Source organism: Ovis aries, chromosome 10 (assembly GCF_016772045.2).
Source record: "Ovis aries strain OAR_USU_Benz2616 breed Rambouillet chromosome 10, ARS-UI_Ramb_v3.0, whole genome shotgun sequence".
Lineage (NCBI taxonomy): Eukaryota > Metazoa > Chordata > Mammalia > Artiodactyla > Bovidae > Ovis > Ovis aries.
The window spans coordinates 76202045-76219470 of NC_056063.1; the positions used below are offsets into that span (position 1 = coordinate 76202045).

The 17426-nt window shown below is 38.2% G+C and overlaps 1 protein-coding gene across 2 annotated transcripts in view; it reads left to right on the forward strand.

The window, feature by feature from the left end:
• The window catches only part of PCCA (propionyl-CoA carboxylase subunit alpha), a 378551-nt gene that overhangs the window by 61290 nt on the left and 299835 nt on the right, over positions 1 to 17426 (forward strand). For both annotated transcript variants that reach the window (XM_015098256.3, XM_060394658.1), the window contains exons 5-6: positions 751 to 864; positions 2970 to 3023. In XM_015098256.3, coding sequence (XP_014953742.2) covers positions 751 to 864; positions 2970 to 3023 — 168 coding nt within the window. The remainder of the gene's footprint in view (positions 1 to 750; positions 865 to 2969; positions 3024 to 17426) is intronic.

Consider the following 17426-nt stretch of genomic DNA (forward strand, 5'->3'; position numbering starts at 1 on the left):
AAAAGAATAGATTGCTTTCAGAAGTAAGTAACTTACTCTACTCTGTATTGAATGCCTTGCGTTTCTTAAGCAAAAACAGGTTTGTAACACTGTGGAGGAAATAGTCTTAAAAATGGAGCACATATTCTTAAGTTTGGAGTTGATTTAGAACTTAATGCATGTATCGGTTCTTTTAGGAAGAAAGGTTAAAATGGATGAGGATCGTATGTGAGACCGTTGAAACGATTCTCAAGGTTTTCTGGCGCATGTGTGGTGGTATTGAACTCTTCAGTCCGGAGCTTCAGTTTGTGCCTGGTGCTGACCTAATGCTGTGCAGGAACACTGACCCCATCCCTTCACTCAGTTTCTCTGATTATCTCCACTTCCTGGGGAGTTTGCTTAGAACTGGGCAGGAGTGCTTGTTATTAGTATATTAGGCTAGCCTGGCTACATGTAACAGGGTAGTTTTTGATACAAGATTTATGTAGAGATGAACTGAATGTTTGCAGGAGGCTAAAATTGTTTGCTGTGATTTTACCTAATCAAACTGGTGTGGAAATTATCGGGTTAGACAGTGAGTTAGGCTTGTAATAAATGAAATCTTGGTTAACATAGCCCTGAGCTTATTTGCCACACTGTAGCTTCCTAGTGCACATTCAGAGAGAGACCTGAGGACAGCGATGCACTCAGGTTCGCAGTTCTGGGTGTGCTTGCAGGTGCAGGTGGTTCTCTTTGCTGGGAGGCCCTGTTAACGCAGAGATTTCTCGTCAGGTTCACGTGAAGATGGCAGACGAGGCTGTCTGCGTTGGCCCAGCGCCCACCAGTAAGAGCTACCTCAACATGGACGCCATCATGGACGCCGTCAGGAACACCAGGGCCCAAGCTGTGAGTCCCAATGAACCCTTCAGCTGTTTCATATGTAGTGAGAGGGACGCTAGAGTTTGTATTTTTAAAAAAAGGGAAAGAATGATCGAAAGTGCTGTTGCAGTTCATGTCACATGAGTGAAATGTGGCCGAATCCGCTACTGGGAGTCAGAGGCTTCGTGGCAACTGGCAGGGTTGGCCTCTGATCTCGCAGGTGGCTGTTGGGTTCAGCTTTCACACCAGGGAGCAGTTTTAGTTCATTTCCAAATTTGCTAGGAGAAGGGGGAAAAAAAAAAAAAAGAAATCCCAATTAGTTTTGAGTATTAACCCTTTCAGTGTGATAATAGTATTTTTTAAAAAAAAGTTTTGTAAATAAGATCCAAAAGACCCTGTCTTAAATTGTTTTAATCATTCAGAAATTATCTGTGCCTCCTTATACTTCCAGAAATAAAATTGCAGTTGGTAATTATTTGTTGTTGTTTTTTTTTTTTTTGTCAATGGAATGTACATGATTTACATGGAGAAATTGGCAGTTCTCTCCATCCCCAATTCTGAATGAATGGAGTGGAATCCAAGGAAAAAAATAGTTTCTGATTGGCCATAGTGTTTTTTTAATATTGTTGCTGTGTGTGTGTATGTGTGTTTATCACAGAACTAATTACATATAATGTTGAAAACCCCTGCAGAGTTACCTGAAATTGGATAGAAGCAGCCAGTACCAGCAATTAGCCTGGAGTGTTCCAATTAGTGGGCACATTTCTTTTGGGAAAAAACCCAACAACTTTTACTAAGATGCCTGTTTGAAGAAAAAACTGAATTCATGAGCCCCTATTATAGATGTTATAATTTATTAGCAGAGTTAGTGAAGGTAAAACTCTGCTAACCTGTAAAGATAAAACTCTCTTAACTCTATAGTAAAACTATAGATTGCCAGAATACAATCTTCAGTTAAGTGTTTATATAAAATGAAATTGTTGGAGTGAAACTCCTCTCATATGATGTAGTAGTGTAAATTACTCTGTACCATGTTCATAAAGCTTAGTTTAACATGTAAAAGATCTCAGATGTGAAGATAGTTATGTGGCAGCCTGGATGGGAGGGGAGTTTGGGGGAGAGTGGATACATGGATATGTATGGCTGAATCTCTTTGCTGTCCACCTGAAACTGTCACAGCATTATTAATTGCCTATGCTCCAAAATAAAAAGTTGAAAAAGTAGATTAAACTTTAAAATTGAGGGGAAAAGATCCTATCTTTTTATACCAAGTTGATCATGTAATTGCAGAGAAAAAAAATTCAGGTAAAAAAAGAAATTTCAAATGCATAGATACTTCTAGATTAGATTATGATATTGGCTCACTTAGAAATTTGACATGTAGCAGAATTATTTTCCTAGAAATATGTTTAATACTAATAATAGGGTGGCTAAATTTATGTTTGGTCAAATTTACTTGGTTAGAACAGGATGGTAGAATTTAAGTTGTTGCAGTGTGGCTTGTGAGAGAGGAGAGCATGGAATGGTTGATTGGCTGAGTGGAATGAGGAGGGGAAAGGGGGCAAATATTAGAAGAAAAATCCAGAGTATGGTGAAAAAGTAAAGCCAAATGTTGATTTCAGTTAGGTTTGATGAAAACTGATCATTGGGTAGTGGCTGAGTATGTTCATATTATCAGGAATAAAATACATTCGTTGGCTTAGTAGCCAGGGTGTTGGAAAGCAGCAGTTTTTCTGGTACTATAAAGGAAGGGGAGTTAAGAGTTTCTCATCCATCTTGTGAAAGGTTTCCTTTAACATAACTCTTTGACCTACCATGTTTATGACCAAAGTTGGTCTCAGGAACAGTGGGGGAGTTTGGGTGGGGTTGACTAGCATAGCCAAGTGCAAGTGGGTAGGAAGGTGTGTATGTAGCTGGCTCTGACTGTGGTTAGGTCAGAAGCAGCGTGCTGACAGTGATTTCTTGGCATTTGGGTTTGAACTGAGTTAGAGATATTCAGGATGTTAGAGAGGTCAGTAACCGTACTCGAGAGCCCTTGAACAATAAATGCATTAACCTTCTCTTTGTTTTGCTTATTATAAAGGTTTTGCAAATCGATAAAACTGAAAGTGCTTTTTGTTTTCATTTCTAAGGTACATCCAGGTTATGGATTTCTCTCAGAAAACAAAGAATTTGCCAAATGTTTGGTAAGTTTGTAGTTAGCGAGAAACTGTTAGCTTATAATTCAGAAAGCAGTGTGATGGTGTTGCTTTTGTAAACGTGGGTAGTGGTGAGTTATAGACTTTTAATTGACCCCAGAATGATTCTTTGAAAATAGTTTGGGAAAACTGAAGACTTATTCTAAAGTCTTGATTTGAAGAGTAAAAATGGAAAAGTTGTAAAATCATCATTACACATAATGAATGATACCTAGTTTTTTTACACATTGTGTGGACTTTGACTTTTAAAATTAAACATGTCAGACTTTTAGCTAAATATGTCAGCAGTCCAGTGATTTATTAATTATTGTACCATAAGCAGGAATGTGAAGCCAGAAGTAAGATTCTGGTATTTGTTCCTTTGCCTATTATGACATTTAATATGAAATCTTACTACTGCTTCTTTATTGTGGGAAAAGTTTTTTTTTTTTTTAATGATCTGAGTATCCTTCTGATACCATCATCCTGACTAGGCATGTGAACCTATATTTGCTATTAAACTGATTTTCCAAGTGTGTTTACATCTACATTCAAGATGGTACTGAAACCTTAGTTTTTGGGTACTAAAGTATGATATTGAATAATGCTTCAAGAAACTCCTTAGATCAGTTAGGTATTAAGTTAACTTAATATTTTAGTACATTATATTTTTTTCTGCAATATGCTTGTATTTTGTTCTTCTGTTGATTCAAAGTTACTTTTGAATGCAATTACCATTTTGAAGATGTTGTTGTTGTTCAGTCGCTAAGTCATATCTGACTCTGTGACCCCCATGACCTACAGCATGCCAGGCTCCCCTGTCCTTCACTATCTCCTGGAGTTTGCTCAAATTCATGTCCATTTAGTCAGTAATGCTATCTAGCCATCTTGTCTTCTGCTGCTCCCTTCTCCTTTGCCTTCAATTTTTCCCAGCATCAGGGTCTTTTCCAGTGAGTTGGCTCTTCACCATCAGGTGGCCAAAATATCGGAGCATCAGCTTCAGCATCAGTCCTTCCAATGAATATTCAGGGTCAGTTTCCTTTAGGATTGACTGGTTTGATTGCTTTGCAGTACAAGGGCCTCTCAAGAGTCTTCTCCAGCACTACAATCCAAAAGCGTCAATTCTTTAGCAGTCAGCCTTCTTTATGGTCCAGCTCTCACATGTCTACATGGTGACTGGAAAAACCATAGCATTGACTATTTTCACTTAAAATACATAAAGTTAATTGGGACAAATTTAAAGATCATAGAGTTCCAGCTCAGAATGATCTGTTTCAACCAATTTACTTTATAGATTAAAAACTAAGGCCTGAAGTTGTGACTTGAGCTCACAAAGACGGCTAATAGTAAGAAATGTCTGGAGAGGGCACACAAGGTATAGGTATCTGAGGGTCCAGATCTCCCAGGTTTTGTGCAGTATATCCACATTTTCCTGTTTATCACTTTTTATTATCTTGTTTGAAATTTTGGCTGAGGTTCTGTCATTATGTAAGAAAATGATTTGAATATATTTTAAATGTATTTGTACAATATGACATATTTAAGTTTGTGTGAATGAGGAGTCTCTAAACTATGGTCCACAGGCCAAATGCAGCTGCGGTCTGTTTTTGTATTATAAATTAAGTTTTATTGTCACACAGCCTCGCAGCGATAACAGGTGAGTTGTCTGTGGCTGCTTCTGCTTTAGAACAACAGGGTTGCAGAGCTGTAGTAAAGACTGAATGGCCTGCAAATAAATATTTACAGTATGGCCCTTCATAGAAGAAGTTTGCCAGCTCCTGGTACAGAGGAGTATCTGAGTCTGGGAGAAGTGAAATGCTAATATGTTCATTCATGCATTTATGCAGTCATTAAAAAGGATTAGTTGATATCTTATGTTCAAGGCATTTAAGAACGATATAAAATTGCATCAGATGTGTGTCCTGCTCATGAGTAGCTCACAGTCATGTGAAAAATATGTCAGGTACTCACATGACTTCAGGGAGGAAAGTGTTATCAAGAAGTTCAGACTCTCTGTTAATGAGGATAAGATTGTGCCGTTGGCCGTTTCATGTGAGAGAAAAGAGGAGAGAATGTGTGACTACCCTCCTTTCTCATTTATCTTTCTATTTTTATCTGCTCCATTTTCCTTTATCCATGCTATGCCTCAGCCAAGCCAGACAGAGCGCTGTTCCCAAACGTGGCTGGCTCTCCCTGTCCCATCCTTCCTACCACTGTCCTCAGTGGTCCCACCTGTCCCCTCGCTCCATGTCTCCAACGGCCACCTCCCTCTGAAGGCACAGCTCATGTTACCTCTACCAGAATAGCTTTCCATGTCCCCCTGGTGAGAGGGGGGACTAATCTCCTTCCTCTGTCTTCTAGAGCATTGACATTTTCTTTCTTGATTTCTTACTTGGTATACCACCTTCCCTATTATGTTAAAATTGTTTCTCTATTTTAGTCTCTTAAAATAAGAAACTTGGTCTTCTCGTTCTTTGATTCTCTTTTATCACCTGATGATTTCTGTGTAGTAAGTTCAGTGAATGTTATGGAAAGATTCAGGAAATATTATTAGATGAAGAATCATAAAATAACCTGCAAGAAAACTTTCCTCCTGTGACAGAAGGGATGGTTTTGTAATGGAAAAGTGGTATTGCTGTGTGTTTTTATTCACTGTGAAGACATATCGTGATGATAACTAATCTTCTCTTTTTGTACATCATGGCAAGATTCTTACTTGGGATATAATTTTCCTAGCATTAAAACTTTTCCCATTGAAGTGTGCCATTTAAATTACTCCTTTTGAAATGTCTGGCTATAGCTGCCAAATTCTGTAAAAATAGCAGAATGACATAAAATTGCTTACTGATTTTGTTACTCATATCAACATTGTGTGGTTAGTGATTAGCCATTGAAATCTAATACTTATTATCTCAAATTGGGTATATTAGAATCTGTTTTCCAAGACAGTGGTGATAGACTACTCTGTTGGTGACAACCTTTGGCAAGAAAGATGAGCAGAATATAGAAAAGAAATTTTTAAGTTTAATTACTGCGGAGTTCCTTTTACTGTAATAGTGTGACTTATGTTTGAAATTTAATCAAATGTGGAGAGCCCCCCCCTGTTAATTTCTGGTTTTGTATTTGTTTTATTGCTGTTCAAAATCAGCATAATATTTACTTTGTTGATAGAAAAGATATTTGTTCTTTATCATCTTATACATTGTTTTTAGTTTACAGCTTTGAATAAAATGATTTCTTAATTTTTTTTCTGATTTATGCAATTTTTTTTTGCTTTAGAAAGTACCATGAATCAAATGTCAAAAGCATTCTAAACTTACATATTTTTTTATAAGGCTAAGTATTCTTTATGCTTAACTTACATGAAGTGAGATCGGATTATAGAGTATCCCTACTGCATATAATTTAAACAAAATCTTGTTTCAGCCCCTGGAAAGAGTGGTTTAAAGATTAAATGAGATTTAAAGAGATTTCCTGGGGCTTCCCAGGTGGCTCAGTTGGTAAAGAATCTGCCTGCCAATGCAAGAGATGCAGGTTTGATCCCTGGGTAGGGAAGATCCGCTGGAGAAGGAAGTGGCACTCTAGTATTTTTGCCTGGGAAATCCCATGGACAGAGGAGCCTGGCAGGCTACAGACCATGAGGTTGCAAAAAGTCAGACTGAGCACGCATTGAAAAGATTTCCTAGTATTCTGTTATCTTTCTGTTTTATGTATATATATATTTTTTCATATTATCATATCGTATTTTAATGCAGCACAACATTATAAGTTGCAGTAGTTGCCTTTATAAGAAATTCATGTTAGATTTGATAATTTGTGTCTCATGTATGGGTCTTAACCATGTGTTTAAAAGATAAGTGTATATATGCATATATACAGATAGTGCATTCTATCCACAATGCTCAGCAGTGAGGGTGGAGAGAGGAACTGTGGGAAGCAGTTGAGGTATGATGGTTGTATTTTTGTCTCTCTTTGTTGGAGACTTTTTAGTAAGATAGAGAGTATAACTTTCAAAAACAATAGTGAGATGGATTTTTAAAATCCATTGAATTAACCAAACATTTAAAAAATAGCTATAATATCCAGTGTAGACAATTGAACAGGAAGCGTCTTCTTGTTCATGGGAGTGTAAATTTTTTCAGCCTCCTTTTTCCTTTTTGTTCCAGAAATTTGCTAGGATTACCAAAATTTAAAGCTTATATATTCTTTGACTCAATAATTCCACTCTTAAGAATTTCACCTACAAAGATATACTTTAAAAATGTTCATTGTAAGGTTGTTCATAGTAGCAAGTTTTGGAAATAGCTCAATTTTTTTTCCTTTAAATTGAAGAGAATAACATCTACTCTGTAGGGTTGTTGTAAAGGTTAGAAACCACGTGTATAACGAACTTAGCACAAAGTCCGCCATTACCAGGCAGATCACCTTATCATTATAGGTGTTAGTCATTATTACTTTAGTCAATAGAGCTATTAAAGAGTTTTCTTTTTTTTTTTTTTGAGAATGAGATAGTTAATATTAGCATTTTTTGGGAAATCTGATATTATTTTCATGTGTATTTTGTGAGTTTAGGTGTTTTTCCTGTTGAGATTAATAATCTGATAATAATATATTCCTGTACACACATGCATGATTCTGTAGTCTGCAAAATACTTTCACCTTGACCTATATGATTTCATTTAATTCATGCAACCATTTAACAAAAAGAAATCTGAGACTCAGATGCAGTGATAGGCCAGCAATCACACTCTATTGGTAAGGAACAGAATCAGGACTTTACCTCAGTGGGATGAGCATAAGTACATAGAGCTTAAAAAAACCCTGTACCGTGAGTTGCTTAGTTGAAAAGCGTCACAAGCCAAACACTGAAGACCAGATACCTGTAGGGAATTTAGCCAGAACACACAGAAATCTGTTCCCCCAGTTTATAATAACAGAGGTAGCACACGATCAGCTTGTGTAGATAGAAATTTGAAGAAACCCTTTTGCAAGGTCATAGGTCTTCAGTTGCAAGATTGTAACCCACAGTGTGTAGGAATTGTAAAGTGTGTAGTAAGTACTTGGCAACTGATACTAAAATTATAAAGTTAGCAAGTTTGCCAATGACTTTAATAATATTTTTGTTCTTAAAATGTTAAGAGTGCATTTAAAATAATCCATTTTATGCCCTGTTCACTCATATTTGAAAAAAAATTTTTTTTTGAGTAGAAAAAAAAAAGCAAAGACCTTGCAAACCCAAAGTTGTTTTATAACTCTTATTTTATCTACATAGGTTGTGATGTGCATAGCTCATGGAAGTATGTTTTGTGTGTGACTTTATTATGTATGTCATGGCTTAAAAAGGTTAATACTACACTGTATTTTATAGACATCTAATTTTAACTACATAGCTGCTCTTAACATTATTAGAAATTTCTGTTTTGGACACAGGTCTATGATTTTACTATACTAAAATAAAAAAGTTTTGAGAATGTAACTTCTTAAGAAACTTAAGTCACATGTATACATTGAAAAGGAAGGTTTCTTCTATCTGTGAATGTCTGACCCCGGCCCCTAGTTTAAATCCCCTGCTGCTACCAAATGTGTATTCTTCTAGAGTGCATGCATGCATTTGTGTTAGCCTGGAGAATTTGCTTATAAATTTGTTATACAGGGCACTCATATTTGCTGAAGTAAGATTTTGTTTGTTTTTAAGAAGAGAAGTGGGGCTCCCCAGGTGGCTCAGTGGTTAAGAATCCACCTGCCAATGCAGGTGCTATCCCTGGGTTGGGAAGATACCCTACAGGAGGCCATGGCTACCCACTCCAGTGTTCTTACCTGGGGAATCCCATGGACAGAAGAGCCTGGCGGGCTACAGTCCATGGGGGTTCCAGAGTCAGACTCGACTGAGCCAGTAAACTAACAAGAAAAGAAGTGGCACAGAAATTTTCTTCCCTTCCCCCAGACTTTTAGAAATAGATGTGGAACACCTACACTGCAACGTTCCTACTTAATCTTTCTGACAATGTGTGGTATCTTATGATTTATATCAAAGAGAACAATCTCAGAATAAGTGCCTTGCCCAGTGTCACATAGCCTGAAAATGAGAGCTTCAGTTCAGTTCAGTTCTGTTGCTCAGTCGTGTCCGACTCTTTGTGACCCCATGAATCACAGCACACCAGGCCTCCCTGTCCATCACCAACTCCCGGAGTTCACTCAGACTCAAGTCCATTGAGTCCGTGATGCCATCCATCCATCTCATCCTCGGTCGTCCCCTTCTCCTCCTGCCCCCAATCCCTCCTAGCATCAGAGTCTTTTCCAATGAGTCAGCTCTTCCCATGAGGTGGCCAAAGTACTGGAGTTTCAGCTTTAGCATCATTCCTTCCAAAGAAATCCCAGGGTTGATCTCCTTGCAGTCCAAGGGACTTTCAAGAGTCTTCTCCAACACCACAGTTCAAAAGCATCAATTCTTTGGCACTCAGCCTTCTTCACAGTCCAACTCTCACATCCATACATGACCACAGGAAAAACCATAACCTGAAAATGAGAGCATAGTATCTTACAAAAGTCTTTGTTAATCCCAGTCTCAGTAAATGTTGTGAACTGCTTCTAAGATGAACTGGAACTAGATGGAATTGTTAGTGTTTTGTTTTGAATTGACTGCTTTGGCTGGCACCTATTTTAACTGTTGGTGGAAACTGTTTCTCTTTTGACTCCCTGTCCCCCCTCTAATTGGTGTACCATTGTTAAGGTCTAAAATCAGAATATTTCTTTTGGTTTTCTGATCTCCTGAGCTAGGATGCCAGTGAAAGTAACTCTTGGCTTGGATTTGGTGTTACAGGTAAAGTGAGTTGGGAGAAACTACAGAACAGTCCCGGATGTCCGCATCCTCTCAGGGATCTTCTGTTGAATTCGCAGTGTCTTCCTGAATTTAGAGGAGAGATCTGGTGACTGTCCTTCATAACGGACTGTGTGTGGGACGTTTGAGGACATGGTTGAGAATGCGCTGGCTCAGAATTCAGCTTCGGAAAGATGATACAGCCTAGAAATGCTCTAAATCAGATGCCTGAGAAGGAGAAATCTTCTGTTTTTAGGGAGTCTTTAGGGCAGATTCGTTTAGAGTTGTGGGGCTTGGGGGTGATTTCAGTAGGAAGGTTTCTTTCTCCCTTTGGCTTGAGGTTAAAACAGTTGGAATTTTATACTCACACTTTGCTCCGCCCTCTCCTTTCTGTCTGCTTGCTTGCTGGTATTACCACCGTCTGGAGTCCGAGTTCAAGTTCTTACTCTGCTGGTTCGGAGCTCTGTGATCTTGGACAAGTTGCTCAGTGTTTGATTTGAAAGACTGATGTCCCGTGCTTTCTGTTGGCAGGGTTTGGTTTTCTCCATCTGACTCATGTCTCTTGTGGCCAGCCTGTAGTCACGCCACGCTTTTTCAATCCTTCTGATCATCTGTATTTTTTAATTGTAGTGTTTGGCCTTATAAAATTTTTGGTTGGCCTCAGTCTTATTTTCTTTAAAGACAGCTTTTTTTTAGAGATATAATTTATATCATAACACTCACCCTTTTATAATGTAAAAACAAGTTATATAACTATTGCCACTATGTAATTTCTGTAGAATCTATTACCATTTAATAAATTCCCATTATGACTGGGTTTATGTCTAACATTTTATAAAATTTTGTGATTATCTCCTCTTTCTCCATCTTTCCTGTCTTCTTTGGATTATTTTATTTTCTGGAATTCCATTTTAAATTGTTCAGTGGTTTTCCTAGGGATTACAATATACGTCCTTACTTTATATGGTCTACTTAGACCTAGTACAGTATTATGCCATTTCATGTACAGTGTAGAAATTTTGCAGTCTCATAGCCCACTATTTCCTTCTTTCCATCTCCATTCTCTGTGTTGAGTTTTCATATGTGTTTCATCTGCATATGTTATAAACTCCATGGGAAAAATGTCATAATTTTCCCTTTAAATGTTTTTTGAAGTGAGTTAAGACATTTCCTTCATTAGTGACCCAAATAGCATTCATTCACTTGAAATTAACACTGATTTTTGTTTTTGTTCTTTTTGTTTTGGTTATGTAGAAGAATTATTAAGTTCATTTTTTATTATATTTAAATGTGGTAAAATATACATAACATAAACTTTACCTTTTTGTCCGTTTTTAAGTGTACAATTTGGTGGTATTAAGTATGCTTATTGGTACACTGTCTAACTATTACTACCTTCATCTCCAGAATTCGTTCATCATCCAGAACTGAAACTCTCCACCCATTAAATAGTAACATTCTGTTTCCCCTACCCCTCCTACTTTCTGTCTCTGAATTTAACTTCTCTGGGTAACTCTAAGTGGAAAGAAAGAAAGAAAGAAAGAAAAAAAGTAAGAAAGTGAAGTCGCTCAGTTGTGTCCAACTCTTTGCGACCCCATGGACTGTAGCCTGTCAGGCTCCTCCGTCCATGGGATTTTCCAGGCAAGAGTGCTGGAGTGGCTTGCCATTTCCTTCTCCAGGGGATCTTCCCAACCCAGGAATTGAACCTGGGTCTCCCACATTGCAGGCAGACGCTTTTACCATCTGAGCCACCAGGGAAGCTAGTAGAATCATACAGTATTTGTCCTTTTGTGACTGGCTTACTTCACTTTAGCATAATGTCTTTACTCCATCCATGTTGTAGCATGGGTCAGGATTTGTTTCCTTTTGAAGGCTGAATAATAGTCTGCTGTATGGATATATACCACATTTTGTTTATCCATTGTCTGTTGATTATTACCCAATTGGTACATGAGTAGAAGGTAGAAATTACCCTTTTTAGTTTTTTTGTACCATTCAAGAAGCTTTCAGTACAGGTCTGTTAACTATTCTTTAGATGAGAGAAGTTGCTGAATTAAAATTTGGAATTTTGAAAATAGAAAGGGTATTTGTGAAGCCTCTCTGTAGTATACTGTTGTAATGCAATTTTTAACATAGTAACCTTGTGATCTCTATTTTTATCCATTTATTTGTAACTCTTATACTTAAAATTTAGTGGAGAAGATTGTTGTTCTCATGAAGGTAATAGATAGAGGATTTTGTGGGACTAAATGAAGTAACATTAATTATCATGGTTACATATAGTTAATGATTCTTGCTGCCCCACATACATTCTAAAATTAGGCTTTTCAGTACATGCTTTCTAAAAAGGGGCAAAGAGGCAGAAATAATGAGATGATTCTGGGGCTTTGTTTTCTGACTGGACCTTATCTAAAGATACTGTTACAAAGTTTTTGAAGTGCCATACTGAAAACAGTGTGTGACATGCTAATTTGCCTAAGCAGAGAGTGTTCCTTTCTTGTGTGTGTGTACTTCCCAACATGCTTAGGGCATGTCTGCAAATGTGTGCACTTTCTTAGCTTTTTATTCAGCCCTTCACATAGGAGTTGGTTATTGAATGCAGTTTTTTAAGAGAAATAACCTTAATGACCCAAGTCAAATCCCTTATGATTATTCAGTGGAAGTGACAAATAGATTCAAGGGATTAGATCTGGTAGACAGAGTGTGGCTGAAAAACTATGGACGGAAGCTTGTAAGATTGTCCAGGAGGTGGTGATCCAAACCTCACCAAGGAGAAATGCAGGAAGGCAAAGTGGTTGTCTGAAGAAGTCTTACAAATAGTTGAGAAAAGAGAAGCAAAAGACAAAGGAAATAGAGAAAGATATACGCAACTGAATGCAGAGTTCCAGAGACTAGCAAGGAGAGATAAGAAAGACTGCTTAAGCGAACAATACAAAGAAATAAAGGAAAACAGTAGAATGGGAAAGACTAGAGATCTCTTCAAGAAAATTAGAGATACCAGGGGAACATTTCATGCAAAGATGGGCTCAATAAAGGACAGAAACGGTAAGGATCTAACAGAAGCAGAAGAGATTCAGAAGAGGGGGCAAGAATACATAGAAGAACTGGGCAAAATAGTGACCATGATGTTGTCACTCACCTCGAGCCAGACATCCTGGAGTGTTTAGTCAAGTGGGCTTAGGAAGCATTGCTAGGAGCAGAGCTAGTGGAGATGGTGGAATTCCAGCTGAGCCATTTCAAATTCTAAAAGATAATGCTGGTAACGTGCTTCACTCAGTATGTTAGTAAATTTGGAAAACTCAGGAGTGGACTGAGAAGAAGACTGGAAAAGGTCAGTTTTCATTCCAGTCCCAAAGAAAGGCAATGCCAAAGAATGTTCAAACTACCATACAGTTGCACTCATTTCGCATACTGCCAAAGTAATGCTCAAAATCCGTCAAGTTAGGTTTCAGCAGTAGGTGAACTGAGAACTTCCAGATGTACAAGCTGGATTTAGAAAACAGGAAGCAGAGATTTTGAATTGCCAACATCCATTGGATTAGATTGCAGAAAAAGCAAGGGAATTCCAGAAAAACATTTGGTTCATTGATCACAACAAACTGTGGAAAATTCTTAGCGATAATAGTACCAGACCACCTTACCTGTCTTCTGAGAAATCTGTATGCAGCTTAAGAAGCAACAGTTAGAACCAGACATGAAACAATGGACTGATTCCAAATTGGGAAAGGAGTATGTCAAAGCTGTATTTTGTCATCCTGTTTATTTAACTTCTGTGCAGAGTACCTCATGAGAAATGTCAAGTAGATGAATCACACGCTAGAATCAATTGCTGGGAGAACTATCAACAGCCTCAGATATGCAGATGATACCACTTTAATGGTGGAAAGTGAAGAGGAACTAAAGAGCCTTTTGATGAAGGTGAAAGAGGAGAGTGAAAAAGCTGGCTTAAAACTGAACATTCAGAAAGCTGAGATCATGGTATCTGGTCCCATCACTTCATGACAAATAGATGGGAAAAAAGTGGAAATGGTGACAAATTTTATTTTCTTGGGCTCCAAAATCACTGCAGATGGTGACTGCAGCCACGAAATTAAAAGATGCTTGTTTTTAAATCAAAATATTTCCTTATAAGTACAGTGGCTGAGAAATGTAAAACATAATTTTTTCTAATGATATGCTATTTCTCTGGTTGTGGTTCAGTTGCTAAGTCATGTCTGACTCCTTGAGAGCCCATGGACTGCAGAACACAGTTTTCTTTTTAAAAGAAAACCTATGACAAACCTAGACAGTATAGTAAAAAGCAGAGACGTTACTTTGCCAGCAAAGGTCTGTCTAGTCAAAGCTATGGTTTTTCCAGTAGTCATGTATGGATGTGAAAATTGGACCATAAAGAAGGCTTAGTGCTGAAGAACTGATGCTTTTGAGAAGACTCTTGAGAGTCCCTTGGACAGCAAAGATATCAAACCAGTCAATCCTAAAGGAAATCAACCCTGAATATTCATTGAAAGGACTGATGCTGAAGCTCCAATACTTTGGCCACTTGATGTGAAGAGCTGCTGCTGCTGCTGGTAAGTCGCTTTAGTCGTGTCCAACTCTGTGTGACCCCATAGATGGCAGCCCACCAGGCTCCCCCGTCCCTGGGATTCTCCCCAAGAACACTGGAGTGGGTTGCCATTTCCTTCTCCAATGCATGAAGGTGAAAAGAGAAAGTGAAGTCGCTCAGTCGTGTCTGACTCTCAGCGACCCCATGGACTGCAGCCCACTAGGCTCCTCTGCCCATGGGATTTTCCAGGCAAGAGTACTGGAGTGGGGTGTCATTGCCTTCTCTGTGATGCGAAGATATAACTCATTGGAAAAGACTCTAATGCTGGGAAAGATTGAGAACTTGAGGAGAAGAGGGGAATAGAGGATGGGATAGTTAGATAGCATCACTGACTCAGTGGACATGAGTTTGAGCAAACTCTGGGAGATAGTGGAGGACAGACCATCCTGGCGTTCTGCAGTCCATGGGATCTCAAGGAGTCAGACGTGACTTAGCAACTGAACCACAACCAAAGAAATAGCATATCATTAGAAAAAATTATGTGTTCCATTTCTCAGCCACTGTACTTATAAGGAAATATTTTGATTAATAAATATCGATGCCGTTGTTGATTACAACAATAGAAGAGTACAAGCAAAACAACTGTGATCATGATGTGAATTGATAAGATTTCTACCTTTAGCAATTTAACTTTTTTGAATATGTATTGTGTGCCAGGCAGTGTTCCAATCACTCTATGTGTACTGAGTCTCTTGCTTTCATAACAGCCCTACCGGTGGATAGTACTGTTTTCATAGGTGTAGGAAGCAAAAGCAAGGTGAATTTATGCAGATTGCTCAGCTAGCTCTTAGTAACTGGGCAAGGATTCAAGCCCAGGCATCACCTACCCTCCTATCTTCAGGGCTGTAGAAAAGATTATACAACTTGTTACAGAGCAAAACAAAACCTTTACAAGTTTTCAACTCTTCTTTTCCTCACTCATCATTATGTTTTCCTTGCCAGACTATGTGTGCTGTCTCAGTTGTATCCAACTTTGTGACCCCATGGACTGTAGCCCCCCAGGCTCCTCTGTCTGTGGTATTTCCCAGGCAGTACTACTAGAGTGGGTTACCATTTCCTTCTCCAGGGGATCTTCCTGACCCAGGGATGGAACCTGCATCTCCTGCCTTGGCGGGCAGATTCTTGACCACTGAGCCACCGGGAAACTATATAATTTAATAATTATGATTTTGTTAGTCCTGTTGATCTAAAGCTTATCTAAAGAGTTCTCCGCAAAAGTTAAACTTTTCTCCTGAAAGCTGGAAGTGAGGAAAAGAAGCAGTTAAAATAAGAAAAGCATATAGGAAAAAAAGAAATGGAAAGCAACGGTTGTAGTTTGTAGCGGAGTCTGTGGTGTGGAGGTCCTGGTTGGGCCAATGTGTGGCAGCTACCTCAGCCACCGAGAACACCCATGTTGGCTGACTCCCTTTTCAGATGTCTTGGCCAGTATTGTTCTAGTGATAGGGGTATGTGGGTCTTAGCAGCTGTAACAAAATTTGGTAGAGGTTAGAAACAGCATTGAGGGTGAGGAAACTACAGATACTGAAAGATAATCGAGGAATAAGAAGAGATAGAAAATAATCCTTCCGAGTTGTCAAAAATAACCAATAATGCAGAAGTATATATCCTCTAGAAGGTACGCAATTGCTTGTGTCCTCTGAGGAAATCACCCAGACAAGTGTGTATTTTCTTCATGGAGAAGGAAAGTCAAAAGTTCCTGGATTCCTGATAGATAGGCAGTATACCTCTGGGTAAGAGATGGGTCTGTTAGATAGGTCTGTTAGATAGGGGAGGAATGAAGACTTGGGTTCCTAGCAAAGTAATGAATCTCCTGTTTGGGGGATTGTTGTTCAGTTGCTAAGTTGTGTCTGATTTTCTTCGATCCCATGGACTGCAGCAGGCCCTGCCTGTGCAACCTTTATTCACAATAGTGAATCCTCACTATTTCCGGAGTTTGCCCAAGTTCGTGTCCATTGAGTTATTATCAAATAGTATAACAAGTGGTTGCACATGCTTCCTCCCCACCCCCAAGCCGTATATAGGCTGTGGTATCACTATCTAAAGTTTAGATGAAGACACTGCATCTGAAATAAAATGATTTTCCTCATGTTACACTAGTAGGTTGTCAGTTCTTTTGACTAAAGTTCATTGTGTTTTCCAGCCCTGAGAGTTCGAAAAAGCTGGAGTTTAACTGCATGCCATTATACGGAAAACTTAAATTGAACCAGAGTGAGTGAGTGAAGTCGCTCAGTCGTGTCCGACTCTTTGCGACCCCATGGACTATAGCCTACCAGGCTCCTCTCTCCGTGGGATTCTCCAGGCAATAGTACTGGAGTGGATTGCCATTCCCACAATGAAAAAATAAGCAGGTTTTTAATGTTGTAACAAATGGTTATTTGTTATTAATCGTTTAAGGTCTTAAGAGTCTGCTGTGCTTTTAGGTTATCAAAGAAAGATAAAATTGTATTCAAATGTGTTAATATTGTGAGTGCTTACTTGTACTAGAGTATTCTTTGGAAAACTAACTCAAAATAACTTAACATGGTAAATTTAACTAATGATAGCCTTATCTTACTCATTCCCATGCCACTTTTACTTTGAAATTTTCATAAAAAATTTATAAAGTTTATTTTAGTTATGAAAATTTTATTATAAAAGTTAATAGATACTAGATGTCTGTTCACATTTTGTTTCAGAATTTTCCATTGTCAATCGCTGATTAGAGAATGGTTAATAATAATCTTTGCCTCTCTATATATTATCTCCTCATATAAACCAAATATTTTGCTTATTTTGAGATTAAATCATTAGCTTATGGTTTATACTTCTTTTCCTGACAAACTTTATATAAGTTTCAGTCTTGCTGAGTCTCTGGTGAGTTTTAGATCACTAAGTCTAGAATTTGTTGACTGAATTAATGAATAAAGCAATAGATTAATAGCTTGTTGTTTTTTTTTTAAAACCACCAGAGATCTTATTTTCACTCTTCAGAAACTAAAATAATGATTCACAA